Genomic DNA, 20,964 nt, shown 5'->3' on the forward strand with positions numbered 1-20,964 from the left:
TGAGTTAGGTGTTAGTGGTCTATTTGATATGCAGGAGATCAGAAAAGTTGGTGATCTCAGTTGGCCTATGTTTTAGGGCAGGGAGAACTTTTTGTGTATTACAGTTCTGTTGGGGTTTTTTTCCTCCCAGTCACCTTTCTACAGAGTAGATGGGACCTGAGCACCAGGCTTTCAGAAAAATGTCCTGCAGTTGTACTTGTCAATATTTGCCTAAATATTGTTAGGTGTGGCTGCAGCAGTTTGAAGCTTCCGTGAGATTCTTATGTGAAAGAAGTCTAGCACTAGGTGTGAAAAACTAGGAGTCCTGAAAGAATTAAAAAAGAAGTTTTAATACTCATCACAAATGTTCTTTGAAAAACATTAGGGCAAGGTACTTAAGCTGAACACAGTATATACACAAAAATAGTGCTGCTCAATGTCTGGTTTTTAGGTGCACTGAAAACTGGTTCTAATGTTCAGATACTGTAGTGTTTATATAGCAAACACAGTTTTAAAGCAAAACTTGTTAAACTGATGAAATTTAAAGGTTCCCTCTGAAAAAAAAGAAAAAAAGATTTTGTTCTGCCGTTTTCATGAAGACTCCTCTTAAATCCTCTCTTTCCTTTTTTATCTCCCTCCCCATTTCCAGAGAAAATGACCGAGTGGTCATAGTTAATGGGACCCCGATGGAAAATGTTCTGCATTCTTTTGCAGTTCAGCAGCTTAGGAAAAGTGGAAAAGTGGCCACCATCGTAAGTAAATTCCAAATGTATTCAGTGTGCAGTGGTATGTACCCGGGTAACCAGTCAGGATTTTGGTTTTCTTCTATAAAGTGTGCTTTAAAGGCATAAAGCAAAGCAGTCCTTTGCCAGATACAAAGTACAAAATAAATAAAACAAAGACATAGTTTCTGCAGGTGAAACAAATGGAAGTTAATCAACAGTATCACAAAGTTATCTTGTTGAAAGACTGAGAATAAAATGTTTATTTTATAATGTTTATTTTACTGGATAACGAGTGGTACAAAATAGAAGTTATGTGCGACAGATGATGTCCTGCATACAATAGATCTTGTCCAATAATAAATAGAAGATTGTTTTTGCTTCTTTTTTTCCCCAACCTCTATTTGAAACATGAAGAATATTCATCTGTTCAATTTCACATTCTCATCTTTGATAGGAGTTTGTTTGTTTGTTTGTTTGTTTGTTTCATATTGTACTGAACAGGTAGTGAAAAGACCAAGGAAAGTGCAGGCTGCTGCGCTGAAGAGAAGCCCCTCCCTTGACTATGAGGACAGAGCTTTAGATGTAATGGATGACCATGCAGAATTTGATGGCAAAAGTGCTCGAAGCGGCTATAGTGAGAGAAGCTGGCACAGTGGGAATGGAGGGCGCAGCCAAAGCTGGGGAAACAGCCTGGATCAGAGCTATAGAGATGAGCAAGACCGAGGGCGTAACCGAAGCAGAGACCGTGACAGGGAATGCAGCTACAGCCGTGATCGAAGTCGTGGTAGGAGCGTTGACAGGAGCTTGGATCGAGACTACAGAAGAGATCGGAGCAGGGGAAGGAGCATCGACAGGGATGGTGGCTATGAACGGGACTACAGAGGAGACTACAGTCCACCCAGTTACAGTCATGGATCTTTATCTGATCCTAGATATGGGAGGGAAATGAGGAGTCGTAGTCAGGACAGGCTTCGTTCCCGCAGTCCTTCACCTGAAATACACCACCAACATGAGTACATTGGACCGCAGGATCCACCAATCAGTGTTCTCCTAACAAAAGGCAGACATAATGAAGGTGGGTATAGTAGGGGAGGAGAGGAATCAACTTTCAATACAACGTGGGTTTTGGTAGGGAAAGGAGAAGAGCAGAATTACTTTCTGCTTTTACAGAAAGTAATTCTGTAAAATTACAGGTTAAGTGTTTACTTTTCTAACTGATAGTTTAAGTTGTTCTTTCATTCTTCCTGGCTGATTTGGGATGCTTTCTCCTAAGCACCTTGAACTTTACCTTTGAAAAAGATTTGTTCACCGACATCATTTCAGTCTTTCAAGCCACTGTGTCCTTGGTTTTTCATTTTCTCTGCCCTTTTCTTCTGGTTCTGATGGAAAACGTGGATCTGATCATGATTCAGATTACATTTGGCATGACTACAAAAGGGTTTGCTAAGAAAGGGTGAAGAGTAGACTCTGCCTTTAATAATAAGGTTTGTTTGGTTCTGGTCATTAAAGAATACTGACATAGCAGCAGCTGAAATACTGAAATAGCAGTATTTCAGCCTTTCTTTGCTGAATATTGAAGTATATAAATGAAAGCCAAAAGCCTGACCTTTTTTTCACTGTGAAATAAAGACTTGTGCTGGAAAGCATGTCTGAGATTAGGTTGTGCATTCTTTTCTGTTTGAGATTTTTTTTGGGAGGTGATGGTTTATTTCTGGAGGGGTTGGTTGTGGTTGTTGGGCTTTTTCCTATTCTGCCCTGTTGTAATTTTAAGAATTTTTTCCTAATTAAACTTCATATGCAGGAGTCAATCTCTTTTTTTCATTGAGTCCGGCAACAATCGTTTTTCCTTCTTCTTCTTCTTCCTCTGCATGTAAAGTTTCCACTTGTAAAGATAATGCAGATAGGTATACAAATAATGAGAAATTTAAGGTGCATTTGTTAACTTTTATGTTTAGCTATACTGTAATAATTTCTGCCATTCATAGGGATACATTGCAGATTTGCTGAAATGTTGTGATTTTTTAAAGGAGAACAACATTCTGTTGTTCTAGGATGCACATATTTTAAGGGTGTTGCCTTTCGTTTTAAATAGCAAATATACTGACCCAAGTAATTTAGATCACAGGGTAAAAAGGGGGCAGGGGAGTAAAAAAAGTTTCTTTGCCTGAAATAACCAAGACATTTTCTGGAGTATGGATAGGACAGGGTCAGCATGCAGTAACTGATGAAAATAAATACTTCTATTAGTGCCTTTTGACCCTTTTCCCCCCTATGCCATGCAAAATATGAATCAGAGAGAAGGTAGTCCAGTATGTTAATAAGCAGCTCCAGAACAAAGGCGTAGTTTTGCTGCTGGAGGTACAGACCAATCGTCCAACTGTAATTGGTTTTGGATTGTTGCTTGTTCATGTTGTGATGGCAGCACAGATATCAGAGACTCAGCTTAGGGTGAAGTGGATTTACTAGGCCTATGTTTTTTTCTTTTTTTTTTCCCTCTCATGGTATAATGGTGTTTGATGCATGTGCACTGTGTAGTTTTTTTAAAAATGCATCCTTGCTCATCTTTTAAGCTATAGTCCATTATGTTTTTGGTTCCAGAATATGGACTCCGTCTTGGAAGTCAGATCTTCATAAAAGAAATGACCCGTACTGGCCTAGCAACCAAAGATGGCAACCTTCATGAAGGAGATATCATTCTCAAGGTCTGTTCTGGTTTTACTGCTAGCAGTTTGGCAGGCACTGGTTTTGGTGGTTATTCTGAACTAAGTCACGTTATAGTCAAGTTCACTACTAAACTTGAGCACAATGTGGACTTGTTTGTTATTGTTGCCTTTTTATGTCCAGATCAATGGTACAGTGACAGAGAACATGTCTTTAGCTGATGCCCGAAAATTGATTGAGAAATCACGTGGGAAACTCCAGCTGGTTGTTCTCAGGGACCGAAAGCAGACACTGCTCAACATTCCTTCACTGAACGACAGTGACTCAGAAATGGATGGTGAGGTTTAATGTGGATCCAAAGTTCTGGACTCTGTGCAAGGACAAAATGGACTTTATATTGTTTTGCTGTGGTAGAGTGATATTAGGTTCTTTAAGAAAAATAATGAAACACAAACAAACCTAAGTAATAGTCTGTTAAGCATCAAGTCCCCTTTCTTTAGGTGAAAATAATTTTGTAGTAACCATATAATTACATTTTAGGAAGGGGCAGAGATAGAAGAACCAATGTTGGTCTTGGCAAAATCAGTCTTATTTCTTGGAACAAGCAAATCAGATGCTTTAATAAAAAATTTGAAAACAAATGCATTGGACTGGTCTCTGCTTCTGAGGGCATTAACATTCATGGCAGCATTCAAATGGAGGGAAGAAATGTCAGGACAAGAGGAAATTAAGTGCCCCTGGGTAACTGGTGTCTATTCCTAGTAGCTGTTCTATACAAGTGTATGAGCTGTATCTCTTAGCATTATCTTGCTTTGGGAAGTGCTCAGAATATTTGGGGGAGCAGGATGTTATATTATTTCAAACAAGATACTTGCTTTTCTGGTGTCAGAATATGAGGTGGAACTTTCTGTAGTGTGAAGTCTGAGGTGCAGTTCAAAACCAAGGGCCACTGTTTCCTTTGCCACTGGAGGGCAATGATGTGAGGACTGTTGATGTGAAAGTGGTCTTCAGTTTGGAAACCTCCATAACACCTCAAATCAAAGCCTGCTAACACTAGCTAATGCAACTGTGGTATGCTCAAAGAAGTTGTGTGATGTGGGTGTATTTCTCAAAGGTTGTGTGAGACCTTCCTGAAATATTTTGGGAGGGTGGAGGGGTGGAAGCACTAAAAGGCACTTTTTGAACCTTTGTCAAATCTTGAAACAAGAGTGGGCTGAAATATTCAGTGTATCTTGTATGTGAAAACTTTGTAAATGCACATGGTGATCAGGTGAGCAGATTACTTAAACAAATCATGCATTTCTTGATTTGCCACTCTCTTTACAGATATTTCTGAAATAGAGTCAAACAGATCATTCTCCCCTCAAGACGACAGATTACATCATTCTGATCTAGATTCACATTCATCCAATGAAAAACTGAAAGAGAAACCAAAGTAAGAATGGGTCTTCTCTAGTTCACTTTTATCATGCTTGTCAAAGTTGTTATTCAAATACATGCGTTCTTATCTGACTTTTTTTCTGTTTCTTTCTTTTAGTGCAAAAGAGGATCCCTCCAGTAGGATGTCCAGAATGGGAGCAATGCCTACTCCATTCACATCAACTGGTGACATTGCTACTCCTGCTGCTACAGCTGTAGACTCAAACAAAGAAATGAAGTACCAAGATGACCCAGCAGGTGAGAACCTGAAGGCTTTGGTTGCCTTTTTTTCCCCTGGCCACAGAATGTCTATTCCTTCAACCACATTGACAAAGCTGGTATGCTCTTCATGTCAGCCCCACCTTGACACACAGAGAAGAGGTCTGTCTTAGCTTTAAGGTGCAAGGAAGAAACACCTGCTATTATTTGACAGCAGTTGCTTATTAGAAATACCACCTGAAAAAAGCAAATACTCTCCTAGAACACCTGCTGTTAGCCTAGTGCCTAAGCAGACGAATAAAGTCTGATCTAGCTTGCCTGAAAGAGTTGTGTATCCCTTCCTTGAACTTGCTGTTCTTTTTCAAGAATTAAAAAAATATAAATAAATGAATTTTTGTCAGACATGCTTGATTTTTAAATTTGTGTTAATCTTTGGCATTAAGGGTTTGATCGCTATCTGATAGCTAAAACTTGCTGCCATTTTTAACTTTTTCAATATCTCTGTAACTTCTTTTGTCTTTCTTCTACATTTAGTGCCTCAGCCAAAAGCAGTTACACGGACAATTCTTAAACCCAGCCCGGAAGACGAAGCGATATATGGGTAGGTGGCACTTGCTGCGTTCTTTTGCACTCTGTATTCTTCCAGTGACCAGTACCTGATTCTTGGCTGCATGGGTTTGTGTTCTTTCTCCCATTTGGAGTGATACTCCCTTTATAGCTTAATGCTGAAAAGAGGTGACATGGCTTCTAACTGATGTTACTTGAGTTCAACTTAGTTTTAGAAACATCTGCCTGGAATCTACCTGAAAGGTATAGAGCACCATGTATTTCTGGGCTTGCATGGGAACATATGCAAGAGTTTTGTTTTATTTTACTTTTATTACTAGGAAATCAATTTACAAGTGTTCTTTTGAGAGTTTGCAAATACAGAAATTGAAGAAATAGGAGTGTTGGGATTGTAAGGAGAAGCCTAAAGTTCTGAAAATGTTCTGTAGCTTGGTGTATTTTCTTAAATGGATTTGCTTCTCAGATCTTTTCTGGGTTGGACCCTGCGTATGTTGTCATTGATGTGCAAATTAATCAAGTGATTATTTTGGTGAAGGGGAATTTATAATACAGGCTTAGGGTATTACTGAGAATGGCTGACAGATAAGTAGTGTCCTCTGAGTTGGAAGGTCACTCAGGCATTTTCTGACATCAAAAAAGCTGAGCCTAGTCCAGTAGTCTCTTCCACTGCAATGTGGAAGGGCTGATTGTTAACATTTCAGTAGATTATACTTGGAAATATTTCTCATTACAAGAAAATTTGAAGACTTCTAGCAAACATGTTAAACAGTAAAGAAAATAGTTTAATCAGTTTAATTCATACAACAGTTCTTTAGATTATAGAAGAATAAACAATGGGTATGATTACTCATAACTCAGTCTGTTTTCACAAAAACCACAGGTGTTCATATGAGAGAGGATACAGTAGATAGGGAACTACTTTGGGGCTTCAAAAACAGGGACCTGTTTCCCGGTTCAGTCAAGTCTGTGCATGCCACTTAGTCACTCCACCTAGTTCATTTTCCACTCTGAAAAATGCAGATTCTCTGCTTCCTGCCTTCACGGAAGAGTTACCTGGGTAAATACAGCCTATATAGTGAAAGAAAGGGCATAAGAATATTATTAATATGATACTGTTGAGGAGTTGCAATTTTTTTTCTTTTGGCATCCTAATATTGTTATATGTTTAATATCTGGGCTTACTTCCTTTTTCTGTTTGTAAATCTTGTAGTCCTAATACAAAAATGGTGAGATTCAAGAAGGGGGACAGCGTGGGTCTACGACTGGCTGGTGGAAATGATGTAGGGATATTTATTGCTGGAATTCAAGAAGGTACCTCAGCTGATCAGGAGGGACTGCAGGAAGGAGATCAGATCCTTAAGGTATGAGTACGTGTCCCTGAAGTGCAATAACTTCTTTATACTCTTGTTTGCTTCTTAGTCGAAACATGGGAGAAATTATGAGCTTAAGAAATGAAATTATTGCTTTGGAAGGGTGTATATATGGTGGAGGGATCTTACAGAAATGGGTTTTTGAAGGAGAATTGTATACCAAGTTTTAGTTTGTTTATAATGTTGTGAAAGGAGTAGTTAAATATTAATCAAGAAAAATGCTGCAAGATGGGACAATAAATTTTTTATACAATGTTTCTTCCTAATCTTAGAGGGGTTAAAAATTGGGGCCATTGTAATTTTCTTTCATCTTTCTCCGGTTTGTTTGGGTTATGGTGATTTAATTTTCAAGTTTCTGATTTATATCAAATCTGTGCCACTTAATCCCTTCATTCTGCTCTTTTTCTAAAAATCCACGTGGAATGTGGATTTTATAATATAATTTGGATTTTTTATAATATAATGTGGATTTTATAATATAATTTGGATTTTTTATAATATCATGTGGATTTTTTAATATAATTTTCTCTCTACCTCTTTTCTCATGCCCCTTCTGGAGGCTGTTAAAGTTGAAGAAACAATCTAGCAGTGTACAACCAGAACCTTGTTATTTCAGAAAGATTACTGTTAATAGCTGGAATAAAATATTCACAAGCGAAAATTGTATTAACTTTTTAAAAATAATAAGGGAAGAGAATATTTAAGATATTTTCAGATTAAAGAAAAATCGGTGGTTATTCTTTTTATTGTTGATTTTTCAGTTGTTGTGGGGTTTTTTTGGTATGTAGGTAAACACTCAAGACTTCAGAGGTATTGTTCGGGAAGAAGCTGTTTTGTATCTCTTAGAAATTCCCAAAGGTGAAACTGTGACAATTTTGGCTCAAAGCAAATATGAAGGTAGGTGCTTTGAAAAAAATGTATGTGTATCTATGAAGCTTTTAAGCTGTGTTTTGTCAGTGAAACCACAAAGCATCTCTCTTGCACTTGTTTTTGATAGCATTTTAGTTACTCTTCTTTTCATAGCTGGGAAGATAGCTGTATTCCATACATACAATGCTGCATGTGTGGTGTGTTTTTCCGAGTACTTACCATGTCTTTCATTATTAGCAAATAGCAGCTCTTAATCTTGAGAAGTGGTAACATACTGTTTGTTCTGCTTTTCTGTCTGTAGCAGCTGGGAGAAGATGTGCTGTTAGCATTCCTTTTCTGCTGAGCCTTGGCAGTCAGAAGGGGTTTGGTCAGCAGCAAATGGACAGTTTTATTTGTGAGCAATTAAGGAGCAAGCAAAGCTTCTTGCTTTCCTGTTGGGAAAAGGAAAGAGCCTGTAAGACTGTAGTACCATAGCTGCCTTTTGCATTTGGAATGTGCAAGTACCTCCTTGCCCCGGCGCTGTAAGGCCTGTACACATACAAGTATGGAACACTCCTGATAAGTGTGTGTAGGGCAGTGAATGTGAATGAAAGTCTGATTTTTTTACATCTTTCTGAGCAGACGTTTAGAATTTCAAAGCTGTATTTGCTAGAACCACAGCTTTATCTTTCTTTCAAGTGTAAAAACATATAAACTAAAAGGGAGGTCCTGTTTTAGTCTACAGAGACATCATGGCCTGTGGCAGAGGAGATTCATTCTTCATCAGGAGTCACTTTGAGTGTGAAAAAGAGTCACCACAGAGCTTAGCATTCACCAGAGGGGAGATATTTAGAGTAGTTGATACACTGTATGATGGCAAACTGGGAAACTGGCTGGCTGTGAGAATTGGAAATGAACTGGAAAAGGGTCTCATTCCAAATAAGAGCAGGTAAGATGGCACCATGTCTTCCTACCCATTGTTAGAAGTAAGATTTCTTTCCCCCCCCGCCAAGTCATTTTTCCTTCCTATGTCGTACCTGTCTTCCTTTTTGTTTCCCCCTACAAGAATGAATAAATTGTTTTTTCTTCACTTTTACAAGAATTGTGCCTGTAAAAACTGCAGATTGTGGAACCATGTCATTATGCAAGGAGACAATGAGAGAGGGTGGTGTTACCTACATACTAGATCATGTATTTGCAGCACAGACCTAGCGCTTCTGTCTCAGCAATTAACCAAGCTTTGAGCACTAGTTGCTTCAGTTCCTCTTCCAGAAAATGGGTGGTGGGTCCTATTTTAGTTTGCTTTTTGGTTTTTTCCCCCACCTTCTTCTTTGTCTGTCCACACCCACCAAATCAAATCAAAACAAACAAAAAACCCCAACCAAACAAAAAAACTAAACAAACAAAAACCCCTTCACCTTAGAAAGCTCATGACTCTGTGTGCAAGAATACTCTGATGATTAATCTTTTACAAGAACTTCAGTCCTTGAATTTCTTACGTATATCCTTTTGGATAGTGTTTTAGGTATTTATGCTGAGGCTATTTTTTTTTTGGTAGCTGTAGTCTGTATTTTTGTGTGAAATATTGAGTGAACCACAGCAATATTTTTGCTTAAATATACTTTCCTAGTCAAAATTCATGGGAGGTAATAATAAGTGTTCAAATGTGTACAATGAGTAAAAGTATTACAATTAATCAGAAGAAGATCCCTAAAAAAACAACCAGACTGTAGCTGAATTTTTGGACTGTAGCTTTTAAGTTCTTGAGTGTGGTTGTGATTTTATGATGGAAGAAAAAGCTCACAATTACATGGTATGCACAAGTTATGAAATAAGCTTCTTATGTGACTCCCCTGTCTGTTTCCTGCTGAGTACATTTTTGCCTCTCTGTTAATTGACCTAACCAAACCAGCCTTTGTTTCTATGCTGTAGCAACTTAACTTTTGAGGCCTAATGGAGAGGAGAATAGTGACGGTAATTTCTTAGGCCTTCAGTTCTGAGTTGCCCTCTCTCACCACCTCTTTGCATTCATATTCTTTCATTTATGCTTGTGTTAAGTGACCATTTTAAGAGCTCAGGACTCGTTCCTGCGCAGAAACTTGGAGCTGTGGCAAGTCAGAGCATTGTTCTGACAATGTGTTTGCTCCAAGGCAAAGGTACCTGAACATGTCTGCTTTTACCTCCACTCCTTCCTATCTATATGGCAAATTACCTTTTGCACATTCAAAATCTATTTTTCATCAGTGAAAGCCCCCTTGCCCTCTCTGAATGGTTCTGAACTGTCTACTTTCTGTGTCAGAGCTGAACAGATGGCCAGTGTTCAAAATGCCCAGAAGGATGGCTCAAGTGACAGGGCAGATTTCTGGAGAACACGTGGCCAGCGATCTGGAGCGAAAAAGAATCTGAGGAAGAGTCGTGAAGATCTGACAGCTATTGTATCTGTGAGCACAAAATTCCCAGCTTACGAGCGCGTTCAGCTGCGTGAAGGTAAGTGAGACTGCTTTGAGCCAGCTGCCCATTTATTGCTGGCTGCTTTAGCATCCAAATGTTTGGTCAGCTGAGAAAGTGATTTCCAACAACTTCTAATGATGTTAAATTACCATAACAGGAGGGGATGACATTCTTCTCAGAATGGAAATTTCTGGATGCTACTAATTATAATAAAGCTTTTTTACCCATTTAAACTGCTGTCGTTCTCTCTTGCCTCCAAATTACACCTGCCATTTTTAAGGTTTAAAATGAAATAGGGAAGAAACAGAAGGGCTTTCTTTGTTTCCTCAGATTCTTCTTGGCTAGCTCTGAAAGTACAATCCATATGCCTGAGATCAACCTCAATCTTCATAAATAGCACTTTAACTTCAGAGTAGCTTCAGAGCAAATAGAACCCCAGTATTTTCAATGGATTGTCCAAATGTAATCATGGTTCATGTGGTCTGTCTCCATGACTGTAAACTATCATATTACTAGTGATGTTGAGCAGATCAAGCTGATTTTCTGGGTAATAGCACATGACAGTATTCTGGAACAAAACAAACAGTAAAGAGTATTTTACAGGAGATCCCAGATACCAAGATGAAGACTTGGGGTAATGGCATTCCCCCATTAACTCTGAGGACTGTGTTTGCACTTGCTCCGACATGAGCAATAACATCGTTTTACCTTTCTCTGCTTCTTCAAGCTGCATTGCAGTTGGTTTATCATTTGTGTCTTTATTCACACAAAACCCCCTGTGTCAAGGTTCATGCAATCTTGATGGATGGAAAGATAAATGAATATGTGCTGTATGTTTTCAGATGTCGAATCTTCTAAATACAGTTCCATTAGAAGGAATAAGAAAGCTGTTAGATCAAAACAGTCTCTTACTTTCTCAGCTGGTAAAAGTAGTGTTCTCTATTATGCTGTTCCACAAACCTCTGAGAAATAAAATTTTTAAATTATATTTTTAATACCTTCAACCTATTCTTAAATTTGCGTAGTAACTGAGAGTCTTGTCTTTTATATATAAAATCAGTCTTATCAGATTTCTCTTTTCTCCAAATATTTTTTTTTCAGCTGGTTTTAAGAGACCTGTGGTGATATTTGGCCCTATTGCAGATGTTGCTATGGAGAAGTTGTCAAATGATTTGCCTCACCTGTACCAGACAGCAAGTAAGATGTCCTCTTAAGTGTCTTTTTCATTCTTAACTGAGAAAATGGATAACTTAATAATCACAGCATCCTAGCCACCCTAGATAAGCTGAAATGTTGTCTTTGCAGAGACAGAACCCAGAGATGCAGGTTCGGAGAAGTCAACTGGGGTAGTGCGCTTGAACACTGTGAGGCAAATCATTGAGCAGGTAGGGCATTTCTCTGAAAATTGCTTATGCTCAAAGGCATGGTGTGTGTTTGCTCCTAAAACGTCCAGAGTACTCAAATTTTCACTGCATCTTTTTCTGTAATAAGTTTAAGGATAAAGCTGTTTCGAAATTTTTCAGTAGCAATTTTTGGTAATTTTTATAGCTTTGAACCTGATACTAGAAATTACATTTTCTTCTCAAGTCCATTCTAAATTTGGATAGAGGAGAATCTGTTTTACTATATGCTTTCTGAATTTGCCATGGAGGCTTTACTTTGCAGTGCTCTACTTGCTCTTAACCTTCTAAATGTGATATAACTGTGGGAAAACATCCCACAAGTTATGGTCTTATTTGGACACAAATATCCTGCTTTTCCTAGGATCCTGTGTTCCAATCACCTCCATTTGTTCCCACACGCACCACATTGACTGGCCTTTCTTGTTAACAGGATAAACATGCTCTGTTGGATGTTACTCCTAAAGCAGTGGACCTGCTAAATTACACCCAGTGGTTTCCAATAGTGGTGTTCTTTAACCCAGACAGTAAGCAGGGTGTGAAGACCATGAGACAAAGGCTATGTTCTACATCAAACAAGAGCTCGAGAAAACTTTATGAGCAAGCAAACAAACTGAAGAAGACTTGTTCCCACCTCTTTACAGGTAAGGAAGAATGTTTGCTTAACCTGCTTACTAAGAGAGTAGTGTGTGTCACTGTGTGAGTCTCGAGACATCTACTTATTACTCTGCATATTAACTCACGCAGGCTGGAATTAAAAGAGTGTGAAGGTGTGGTCCTAAGTAATGCCTTCCTTGACTTTTCTCAAAGTTCCTTGTTCTGCCAAATCCCAATGCAGAAGAAATTGTGAGCTGGTGTACTGCCATTAAAAGATAAGAGATTTAATAAGCTTGGAAATGGACCAACAATAAAATAAAATCACCATGCATCTATTTAAATGATCTAAATGGAGTGGCTGTTTAACACTCTCGCATACCTAAACCAAAAAGTGTTTGTCTTGGGGTGACTTTATGATGTGTATCCCATATCACTGCCCTATGCCCAGAAATTAATTTTTGTGCCTTTCTATGCCTTTAAACTGAGTCTGAGAGGGGGAAGGAAAAACCGAGCAAAACTTTTTCAAAGCAGTTTGCAGCTTGTTCAAGGTCACACACAGATAGTGACTGTTTTTTTCCAGCTGCGGCAGGGGAGCGAGGAAGCACCCGGCTTGCTGCTCCTGGGTCAGATTTTGGCCAGTTGTTCAGTTTCTTTTTCTCCAAGGAGAGACTGAGAGTTGAACTTTTTTTTCCTTCCCCGGAATTTCGGATTTTCTCTCTTTTCTGTGGACTGCTTCAACATCAGAGCACATCGGGAGGACTTTCCACCGGGCATAGAGGGCCTGGCCCTGGGCCAAGCCCCAGCTCTGAGGAGACCAAAGGAGGACTCGAACACTTTCCCAGGTTTTTCCTCCACAGCAAGAGATTATATTTAGCATTATTTAACCTTTTCCCATGTGTTTGTTAAATAAATAGTTTTTTATAGTTTTTATCTCTTCCACTTTCCTTTGAGGAAAATTTATTTTTCCCGAACCTGGTGGGGGAGGGGTGGTGACTTGCCTTCTCTCAGAGGATATATTTCTAAATTTGGCCAAACCAGTACAGTGTTAAACAGCAAAGAATGGATAAAGGATTGCATTGCATTTACCGTGCATATATACCTTTTCCTTCAACTTTTACAGCAACCATTAATTTGAATTCAGCCAATGATAGCTGGTATGGTAGCCTGAAGGATACAATCCAGCAACAGCAAGGAGAAGCAGTATGGGTATCGGAAGGAAAGGTAAGCAGCCAGTCCATATTCTATGACGCTGTACAGTGTCTCAGAGTATCTCTTGCCAGTAAAAATTGTTCAAAATTTCATTTGCCATCAGTTGATAGGCTAGAGAAATAGTTGATGTTATGTCTATAAGGAAAAACCATTACTATTCTTTCTGTTACACTTTGGAGCTTTCATCACTTATGCCATGGCTGGGGGAGAATGATGATGAGGAATAAACTTTCACAGGACTTTTCGTTGTGATTCTGCAGTAGTTTCTTTCAGTTCCACAAAGTCATTCCTAAGGATTTGTTTGGCCTGCTGTTGAGTCTTGACTTTAGTTCTAACTTATTTAGTCTTTGTTCCTTAATTCTTACTGACTTTTCTCTAGATGGATGGCATGGAAGATGATGCAGATGATCGTATGTCCTACCTTACTGCCATGGGTGCTGACTATTTGAGCTGTGACAGTCGGCTGATCAGTGACCTCGAGGATACAGATGGAGAAGGTGGTGCATACACTGACAATGAACTTGATGAGCCTTCAGAGGAACCAAGGATTTCATCTGTTAGCCGGTCCTCTGAACCTGTGTATCATGAGGAGGTGAGATGATTGGATTTTTCAATGAGACTGAACTTTGGGCTTTCCAAAAACCCTTTATGTATGGCTTAAAAATCAGAGGGGTTTTTTTAACTGCAGATTTATCTTGCTTCTGATAGTGTTTTAGAGTTACACTGTGAAGAGCAAAAATAATAATAGCTCTGCTTTTCTGCCTAACTTTATAGATTTCCTGATGACATCTCATCACCTTGAACTTTTCAATTACATTTGCAGTGATTGTAGTCAGGTTACTGGCAATCTTTTGACTCCTGGTTACTGTTCCCAAAATCATAAGCTTGAGAGAGAGGAAAAATGATTGAATTACTGGCTACTGCAGTGATTTTCTCTTATTTTTTTTCATAGAGTTTAAAAAAATTTACTCCAGAACCAAGGGCTCAGTTGAGAAAAGCTGGTAGCAGGGAGATCCTTAGAGAACCAAGTCCACCTCCAGCATTCAAGCCTGAACCACCTAAGGTAAATTTGTAGAAACAAAACTGAATACAAATGTTCTCTTTCTGAAGAATTTTCCAAGGTGGCACATTGGAAAGAGCTATAGACATGATCAGGGACTAGAAAACATTTTAACTGTGGACAGAAGAAATGACTGAAAGTGTTGCAGGATCAAGCAGAAAGATGATTTACTGGATAACAGTTCTTCTGAAATATATGATTTCCATATGGAGTAAGAAAGTGTCCTTTCTGTGTCTACTAATAACCTGAGAGGCACTTTTTTAGCTCAGTAAGATAAAAAGTAGACTAGTCACCACAAAAAACATGATGGCTATTACTGTGAAACACAAAATCAGAATCTACCACCTGGCCACCTGATGCAAGAGGGAAAAAGTTATAGTGTTTGGACACTAAGCTCTATTTTAGAAATTTTTGAATTCACCTGACCCCAAAGTCCTTTCTTTGTGAGGAGTGGTGCCCTCATATACTCTAAATACTCAAAATACAGTCCAAGTGTGCTGAAGAGTAGAACATGTGCAGGGAAAACAAAAGTGGAATATAAAACAGAATTGGGTTCTGTGCACTTCTAAATTTTAAATTATTTAAATGATACTCCACATTAAATTGTGAAAAATTATTTGTGGCATCAGTTCTCTCTGTGCTGTGCTCTAACACACGTAGCTCTGGTAATTCTTAACAAATAGGACAAACAAGTGTAAATTTCCTGGTCTTCTCTAGGCTGATGTGTAGTCCATGAGCATATGCCCAAAATGTTGCAGCAGTTCAAATATCTTTCAAGTGTTACATCATATGGAGATTGACACTGTTAAATACATAGACAAAGTGACTACTTTTAAGTTAAAGCCCTCTTTTGAAACTAAAATTATAAAGTTGCTGATGTAAACTTTGCGGGTTGTATACTTGCAGGGAAAGTTGCAAAACAAAGAGGATCCGTATGACTTCCCCAAGAACTATGACTCCAAATCAAGTAATGTTGCTGTCAGCAGTGAGACTTCAACTGTATCAGTAAAAGCAGCACCACCACCTGTTTCTGTGAAACCTGCCTTTGGGCGTCCCATTCTGAGAAACTCTCAGCCAGCAGTCGTGCCTGCAGAGGAGGAGGAGGAGGCAAAGTTGGAAGAGGAAGGAAGCGAACAAGAAAATACTCCAAAATCAGTACTGAGGAAAGTAAAAATATTTGAGGAGATGGATCACAAGGCAAGGATGCAAAGAATGCAAGAGCTACAAGAGGCCCAAAATGCCAGGGTATGAAGAGTTGCATTTCCCCCCTCCTGTGCTTTGCGATCTATAGAACAGCCAGAGTCCTGAAAATGGAAATCACGCCCTTTGCATTGTGTTGCTTTTGGAGGGAGAAGTTTGGGAAACCACACATAAAGACATACAGTTGTGTGGATTTGTATATAAAAGGAGGTCATATTTTAAGGTTTCCTATTGTAACTATAAAAACCTGACTTCCAATAATCCTGTTGCTTTTGGCAATCCATTGTTCTCAAGTATGGTTTGAATTACTGCTCTAGCAAAAGTTTATATAATTGTAGGAATATCAATAGGATGTTACCAACTTGTGCTTTAATTTAATTTAATTAATTTCAGTTGTAGCTATGACCTGCTAAGTCCTAGATCCTCAAATAGGATCTCTAATGGATAGAGTTAAAAGGAAGAGTTATTTTCTTCTACTTTCTTTTAAAGCTTGAAATAGCCCAGAAGCATCCGGATATTTATGCCGTCCCTGTCAAAACACAGAAGTCAGAACAAAACTGGCCCCAGCCAATGAGGTAAAGTGTATCCGGTTCCAAGCATTCTGTCTTGATTCTTGACTTTACTAACAGGAGGAAAACCAATCTTGCCAGTTTTTGTTCATACAAATCATCCTGCCTTGGTATACTTTTTTGTTGTGGTGCCTCTAAGGTTATTGTAAAGGTGGGGCAAAATTTTAGTGAACTCTTCAGGGAACTAATTTCAGGATTTTTTTTCTTTTAGTTCATTTATAGCATTTGAGTCATCTAGGAAGAAACACTGTATTCTTTTACTGAAATATTTGCAGAGACAGTTTTTTGCCCCAGTCAATATTACACAGAAGCTGGCCTGCATTCATGTTCTCTGATATCCATTCTACCTCTGCTAGATACTTGATGAGTGTTAGTCTATCCTAAGAAATAATTGCTGTTCTAATAACAATTACTTTGATGCTTATTCCTTACAGATACATAGTGTGGCTAGGTGAACTAAGGATGAAAGTTGTCTCAGGTGACCCATCAAGTCTCATGAAAGTAGCAGTCTTTCATTAAAATTCAGTGAGTTCTGTGTGGGTTGACCACGGCGTCATCTTACCCTCCACACTGCACATTTCTATGGTTGAGCAGTCACCTATGCAAGAGCTAATACACTGCGTGATGGATTTTGTTTTCTGCTCTTTGGGACTCTTCAGTTTTCCTTGCATCTTAGTAATAGCCAGTAGGAATGGGACTTTTTTTCCTAGTGAGTCAAATGCTTTGATGTCCCAGTAAATAAACTAAAATGCAAAAATGGAAAACTGTTATTTTCTGGATTTCTTGGCAGGTTCAGAAAAGCATACTTTTTTTATATAGCATTGGAAGCTTAATGAAAGTAATGAAAATTAATCTTTCGCCATGTTTGCAGAGTGTTTGCTTACATGCAGAAATCAGTGTTGTTGGCTTTTTACAGGAATGTTAATGATTGGCATAGAAGGCAGTATTTAAGCCCTGGGAGAAAGATGTAAGGAGAATACCATCTTGTTTTTCCAGAATCTGTGTTGCAAAAATCATGGGTTTTGAAATGGAGGAAATACCCTTCCTTGACAGATTCTATTTTTCCATGTCTGCTTAATGTCCCATCAAATGTGTAGCGCCACGGTGTATAAAAAGCAAATGTGTGGGGTTTTTCTGCCCACTTTTAAGGCTGAGAGCCTTAGTGAGAGCCTTGAGTGAAAAGGCTCCCAATTTGAGTGAAAAGGCTACCAATTTAAGAAATGTCACGTAAGAAGTCTTTGGACTTTGAGATAGAAGACTGAGGACGCAAAAGAAGAAGGAGGCATAGAAAAGGTACTGTGTAAAACTAGTTAAGGGACATGTTAGTTGGGGCAGTAGCAAGGCTGAAAACCTCCCTGCTCAGGGAATAGATGGCCATAAAGCATTTTTCCAGGCATTTTTCCACGTAGGTTGAATAGATCAAATCTGAGGATCATCCTCCAGTTTGGTGGAAATAAGATGCCTCTCCAGATAGGTTTACCATAGTCATGCAGTTTTTTATAGGCTAGAAGGGGTTTAATTTACTCCATCTGCCTTTCTAAGCTTTATGTTGCCATAAAGCAGGTATTAAGTACAACTATTTTTCAGTTTTTCATAATGGGAGTAGACATAATCACTCTCTTTTCCTGTTCTGTGTTAGCTCCAGGCCTCCAGAACCCCAGAAGCCTCCTGTTAGACCTTACCTGGAGAACCGTGTCAGTTACAGCAGTGATGTGGAAGAGGAGGAGGAGGAATACCGCCGGCAGCTGGCAGACCACTCTAAGAAGGGCTATTATGGACAGCCATCCAGATACAGAGACACAGAATTGTAGGCTTGCTAGTATGTCCACGTCTAATACTCCTTTGAGGTTTCTTCCTTTGCAGCCAAAGTGGAGCAGTAGTTAGTCCTGAAAAGCTATATTTTTACTGGGGGTGGTGTTAGAGGGTACGCTACTCAACTCAGACATATCTATACACTGGAACTGGAAGAGTTCATTTTTTGGGGATATTATTTTGTCAGTGTCTATGAAAAGAAATCACTATTGCCTGAATGCTGTTGCCTGTTTTATAAGGACCAAATCCTTAAAGTTTGTGTTAATTCTTGGTATTTTCATATTTTAATATAAGCCCCCCCTTTTTCCTTTTTATTAATGCTGCCTTTTTGGACTGTTCTGCTGTGTTATGAAAGTATGATCCCAGAGATACACTTCGTAATGCAATAGAACTAAATGTGAAAGTGTATTTGAAGAATAGTAAGTGCCTTTAACAAGAAGCATCTGAAGCTGTTTGACATCTGATACTTGGTGCAAAGCCATAACACACTAAAAAGGGGATTGACTGTGTTACCTATCTTTATTTTTTATCAGTTTCATGGTAACAGTTTTCCTTGCATGTTATTTTTCTAAGTTCATAGATGCATATGCAATATTCATAAATACTGACTGTACATATTAAAGGTGCAATTGACTGGGTGGCTGGAAAAGACCAGGATGTGCTTAAAGAGAGAAAACGGTGTAGAAATTCAGTCACATATTAAAATTTACACAGACTGCAAATAATAAAGTATATATTCTAGACAGACCTTGTGTGTCTCACTTTTCTTTTGAACTGTATTAGTCTAGAATTGCTGACCTCCATGAGTACACTGTTTCAGTTCAGGGTCTCCTTTCCTTCTGTTCAAGTAACTGGGAAACATCACTGTTGATGTGTTTCACAGTGTTCTAGACATCATTTTAAAATTTGCTGAGATTTAAAACTGGTGCAGAAATATGGAAGTCCTGCATGGGACTTACTTTGTAGAGTATTAAGTTTTGCCTCACCATTTCTGCTCTTTATCCTTATGCAATAAAAATTCTTGAAAGTGTCATAGGGAAAAATTTCTTTTGATTATACAATATGAAGGATGGTTTTCTAATGGTCTTCTAGGAAATAAAATGCCTTCCAACCGTAACCATTATATGATTCTATATTAGGAGAAGGTTCTTCACCCAGAGGGTGGTCAGACACTAGAACAGGCTCCCCAGGACAGTGGTCACAGCACCAGCCTGACAGAGTTCAAGAAGCATTTGGACACTGCTCTCAAGGCACATGGTGTGACTCCTGGGGATGGTGCTGTTCAGGGCCAGGAGTTGGACTCAGTAATCCCTGCAAGTCCCTTCCAACTCAGGAAGTCCATGATTCTGTAATACTTTGTTTAAAAAGGTAGAATTTTCTTGTTGAAACAATAGGATGAGGAAACTTGTGCTGCTCAGATTAGAATAATTTACTTTGGAAAAGACCTCCAAGATCATCAGGTCAAACTGTAAACTGAACAGTGCCAAGTCCACCACTAAACCATGTCCCTAGCACATCTACACATCTTTAAAATTCCTACAATTCGTTTAAAATTCCCTTGGCAGTTCTAATGCCTGACAGCCCTTACTATGAAAAGATTTTTCGTAATACCCAGTCTAAACCTCCCCTGGTCCAACTTGAGCCCATTTCCTCTTGTCCTGTTACCTGGGAGAAGATTGACCCCCATCTCACTACACCCTCCTTGTAGAGAGCAATAAGGCCATCCCTGAGCCTCCTTTTTTCCAGGCTGAACACCCCCAACTCCTTCAGCTGCTCCTCACAGGAATTGTGCTCCAGACCCTTCACCAGCTCTGTTGCCCCTCTCTGGACATGCTCCAGCACCTCAATGTCTGTCCTGCAGTGAGGGGGCCAGAACTGAGCACAGCACTCGAGGTGTGGCCTCACCAGTGCTGAGTACAGGGGGACAATCCCTTATCTGGTTCTGCTGGCCATGATGCCATTGGCTACCTGGGCACACACTGGCTCATGTTCAGCTACTGCTGACCAGTACCCCCAGGCCCTTTCCTGCCGGGCAATTTTCCAGCCTCTCTGGCTTCAGCCTGTGGTGCTGCTTGTTGTGACCCAGCATGAGAGGGGTTCACAAGGGCAGGACCTGGCACTTGGTCATGTTAAACCTCATACCAGTGGTGTTGGCCCATCGATCCAGCCTGTCCAGAGCCCTCTGCAGAGCCTTTCTACCCTCGAGCAGATCAATACTCCCGCCCAACTTGGTGTCACCCACGAAGTGACTGAGGGGCACTTGATGCCTTTCCAGATCATTGATAAAGAAGCTACCAATATAATACGAATATGTGATACAAATTTACAGGACACATGAAATGTATCGATTGAAATGCGGTGTGACGGAGCTAGGGGGTCGCTCTGCGAGAGAAGCTGTTTGGGGTCGGTCCGTACCGCGGCACTCGGGGCTGTTCCCGAGGCGCCGGCAGCGGCCCCTGCGGGCTGCCAGCGGGGCCGCCCGGCTGCAGCCGCAGCCCGGGGAGCGCGGGCATCGGGGCGGGCAGGCGGGACGCGCCGCGGCAGGGTCACAGCTCCCTCGCCGGCTTCTCCGCCCCCACTCGCTCAGGGATCATCCACCTCAACCAGGATGAAGGGGCTGAACTTTATTGGATTCATGGGGAAACACTGTGACAAGTGATAAGGAAAAGGCTGAGGTACTGAATGCCTTTTATGCCTCAGTCTTGAACAGTTGTCCTCTGCGTACTCGGCCGCCTGAGCAGGAAGACAGGATCTTTATAAATGACACAGGCAGTGAGATCGAGTGCTGGTCAGCAGGTTTGCAGATGACATGAAACTGAGTGGTGCACGTGACACAAAAGCAAAAGGATGGGATGCCATCCAGAGGAACCTGGACAA

The 20,964-nt window shown here is 39.8% G+C and overlaps 1 protein-coding gene and 1 long non-coding RNA gene across 9 annotated transcripts in view; one reads left to right on the forward strand and one right to left on the reverse strand.

Moving 5' to 3' along the window:
• TJP2 (tight junction protein 2) overlaps positions 1 to 18,834 on the forward strand; it is a 64,637-nt gene extending 45,803 nt beyond the window's left edge. For all 8 annotated transcript variants that reach the window (XM_032095136.1, XM_032095138.1, XM_032095135.1 and 5 more), the window contains 20 exons: positions 629 to 731; positions 1,206 to 1,779; positions 3,303 to 3,406; positions 3,549 to 3,702; positions 4,692 to 4,800; positions 4,903 to 5,042; positions 5,538 to 5,604; positions 6,781 to 6,931; positions 7,729 to 7,837; positions 8,528 to 8,738; positions 10,089 to 10,276; positions 11,342 to 11,437; positions 11,546 to 11,625; positions 12,074 to 12,284; positions 13,358 to 13,458; positions 13,826 to 14,038; positions 14,399 to 14,509; positions 15,413 to 15,751; positions 16,196 to 16,281; positions 17,915 to 18,834. In XM_032095136.1, the coding sequence (XP_031951027.1) occupies positions 629 to 731; positions 1,206 to 1,779; positions 3,303 to 3,406; positions 3,549 to 3,702; positions 4,692 to 4,800; positions 4,903 to 5,042; positions 5,538 to 5,604; positions 6,781 to 6,931; positions 7,729 to 7,837; positions 8,528 to 8,738; positions 10,089 to 10,276; positions 11,342 to 11,437; positions 11,546 to 11,625; positions 12,074 to 12,284; positions 13,358 to 13,458; positions 13,826 to 14,038; positions 14,399 to 14,509; positions 15,413 to 15,751; positions 16,196 to 16,281; positions 17,915 to 18,086 (3,319 nt within the window). In that variant the 3' untranslated portion in view covers positions 18,087 to 18,834. The remainder of the gene's footprint in view (positions 1 to 628; positions 732 to 1,205; positions 1,780 to 3,302; positions 3,407 to 3,548; positions 3,703 to 4,691; positions 4,801 to 4,902; positions 5,043 to 5,537; positions 5,605 to 6,780; positions 6,932 to 7,728; positions 7,838 to 8,527; positions 8,739 to 10,088; positions 10,277 to 11,341; positions 11,438 to 11,545; positions 11,626 to 12,073; positions 12,285 to 13,357; positions 13,459 to 13,825; positions 14,039 to 14,398; positions 14,510 to 15,412; positions 15,752 to 16,195; positions 16,282 to 17,914) is intronic.
• LOC116437490 lies at positions 6,344 to 8,211 on the reverse strand. The gene is made up of 2 exons (XR_004237328.1): positions 8,030 to 8,211; positions 6,344 to 6,638 (listed from the first exon to the last, which is right to left on the reverse strand). It is a non-coding gene; the product is annotated as an uncharacterized LOC116437490 (long non-coding RNA).
• Positions 18,835 to 20,964: the final 2,130 nt, after the last annotated feature.

The sequence above is a fragment of the Corvus moneduloides genome, chromosome Z (assembly GCF_009650955.1).
Source record: "Corvus moneduloides isolate bCorMon1 chromosome Z, bCorMon1.pri, whole genome shotgun sequence".
Taxonomy (NCBI): Eukaryota; Metazoa; Chordata; class Aves; order Passeriformes; family Corvidae; genus Corvus; species Corvus moneduloides.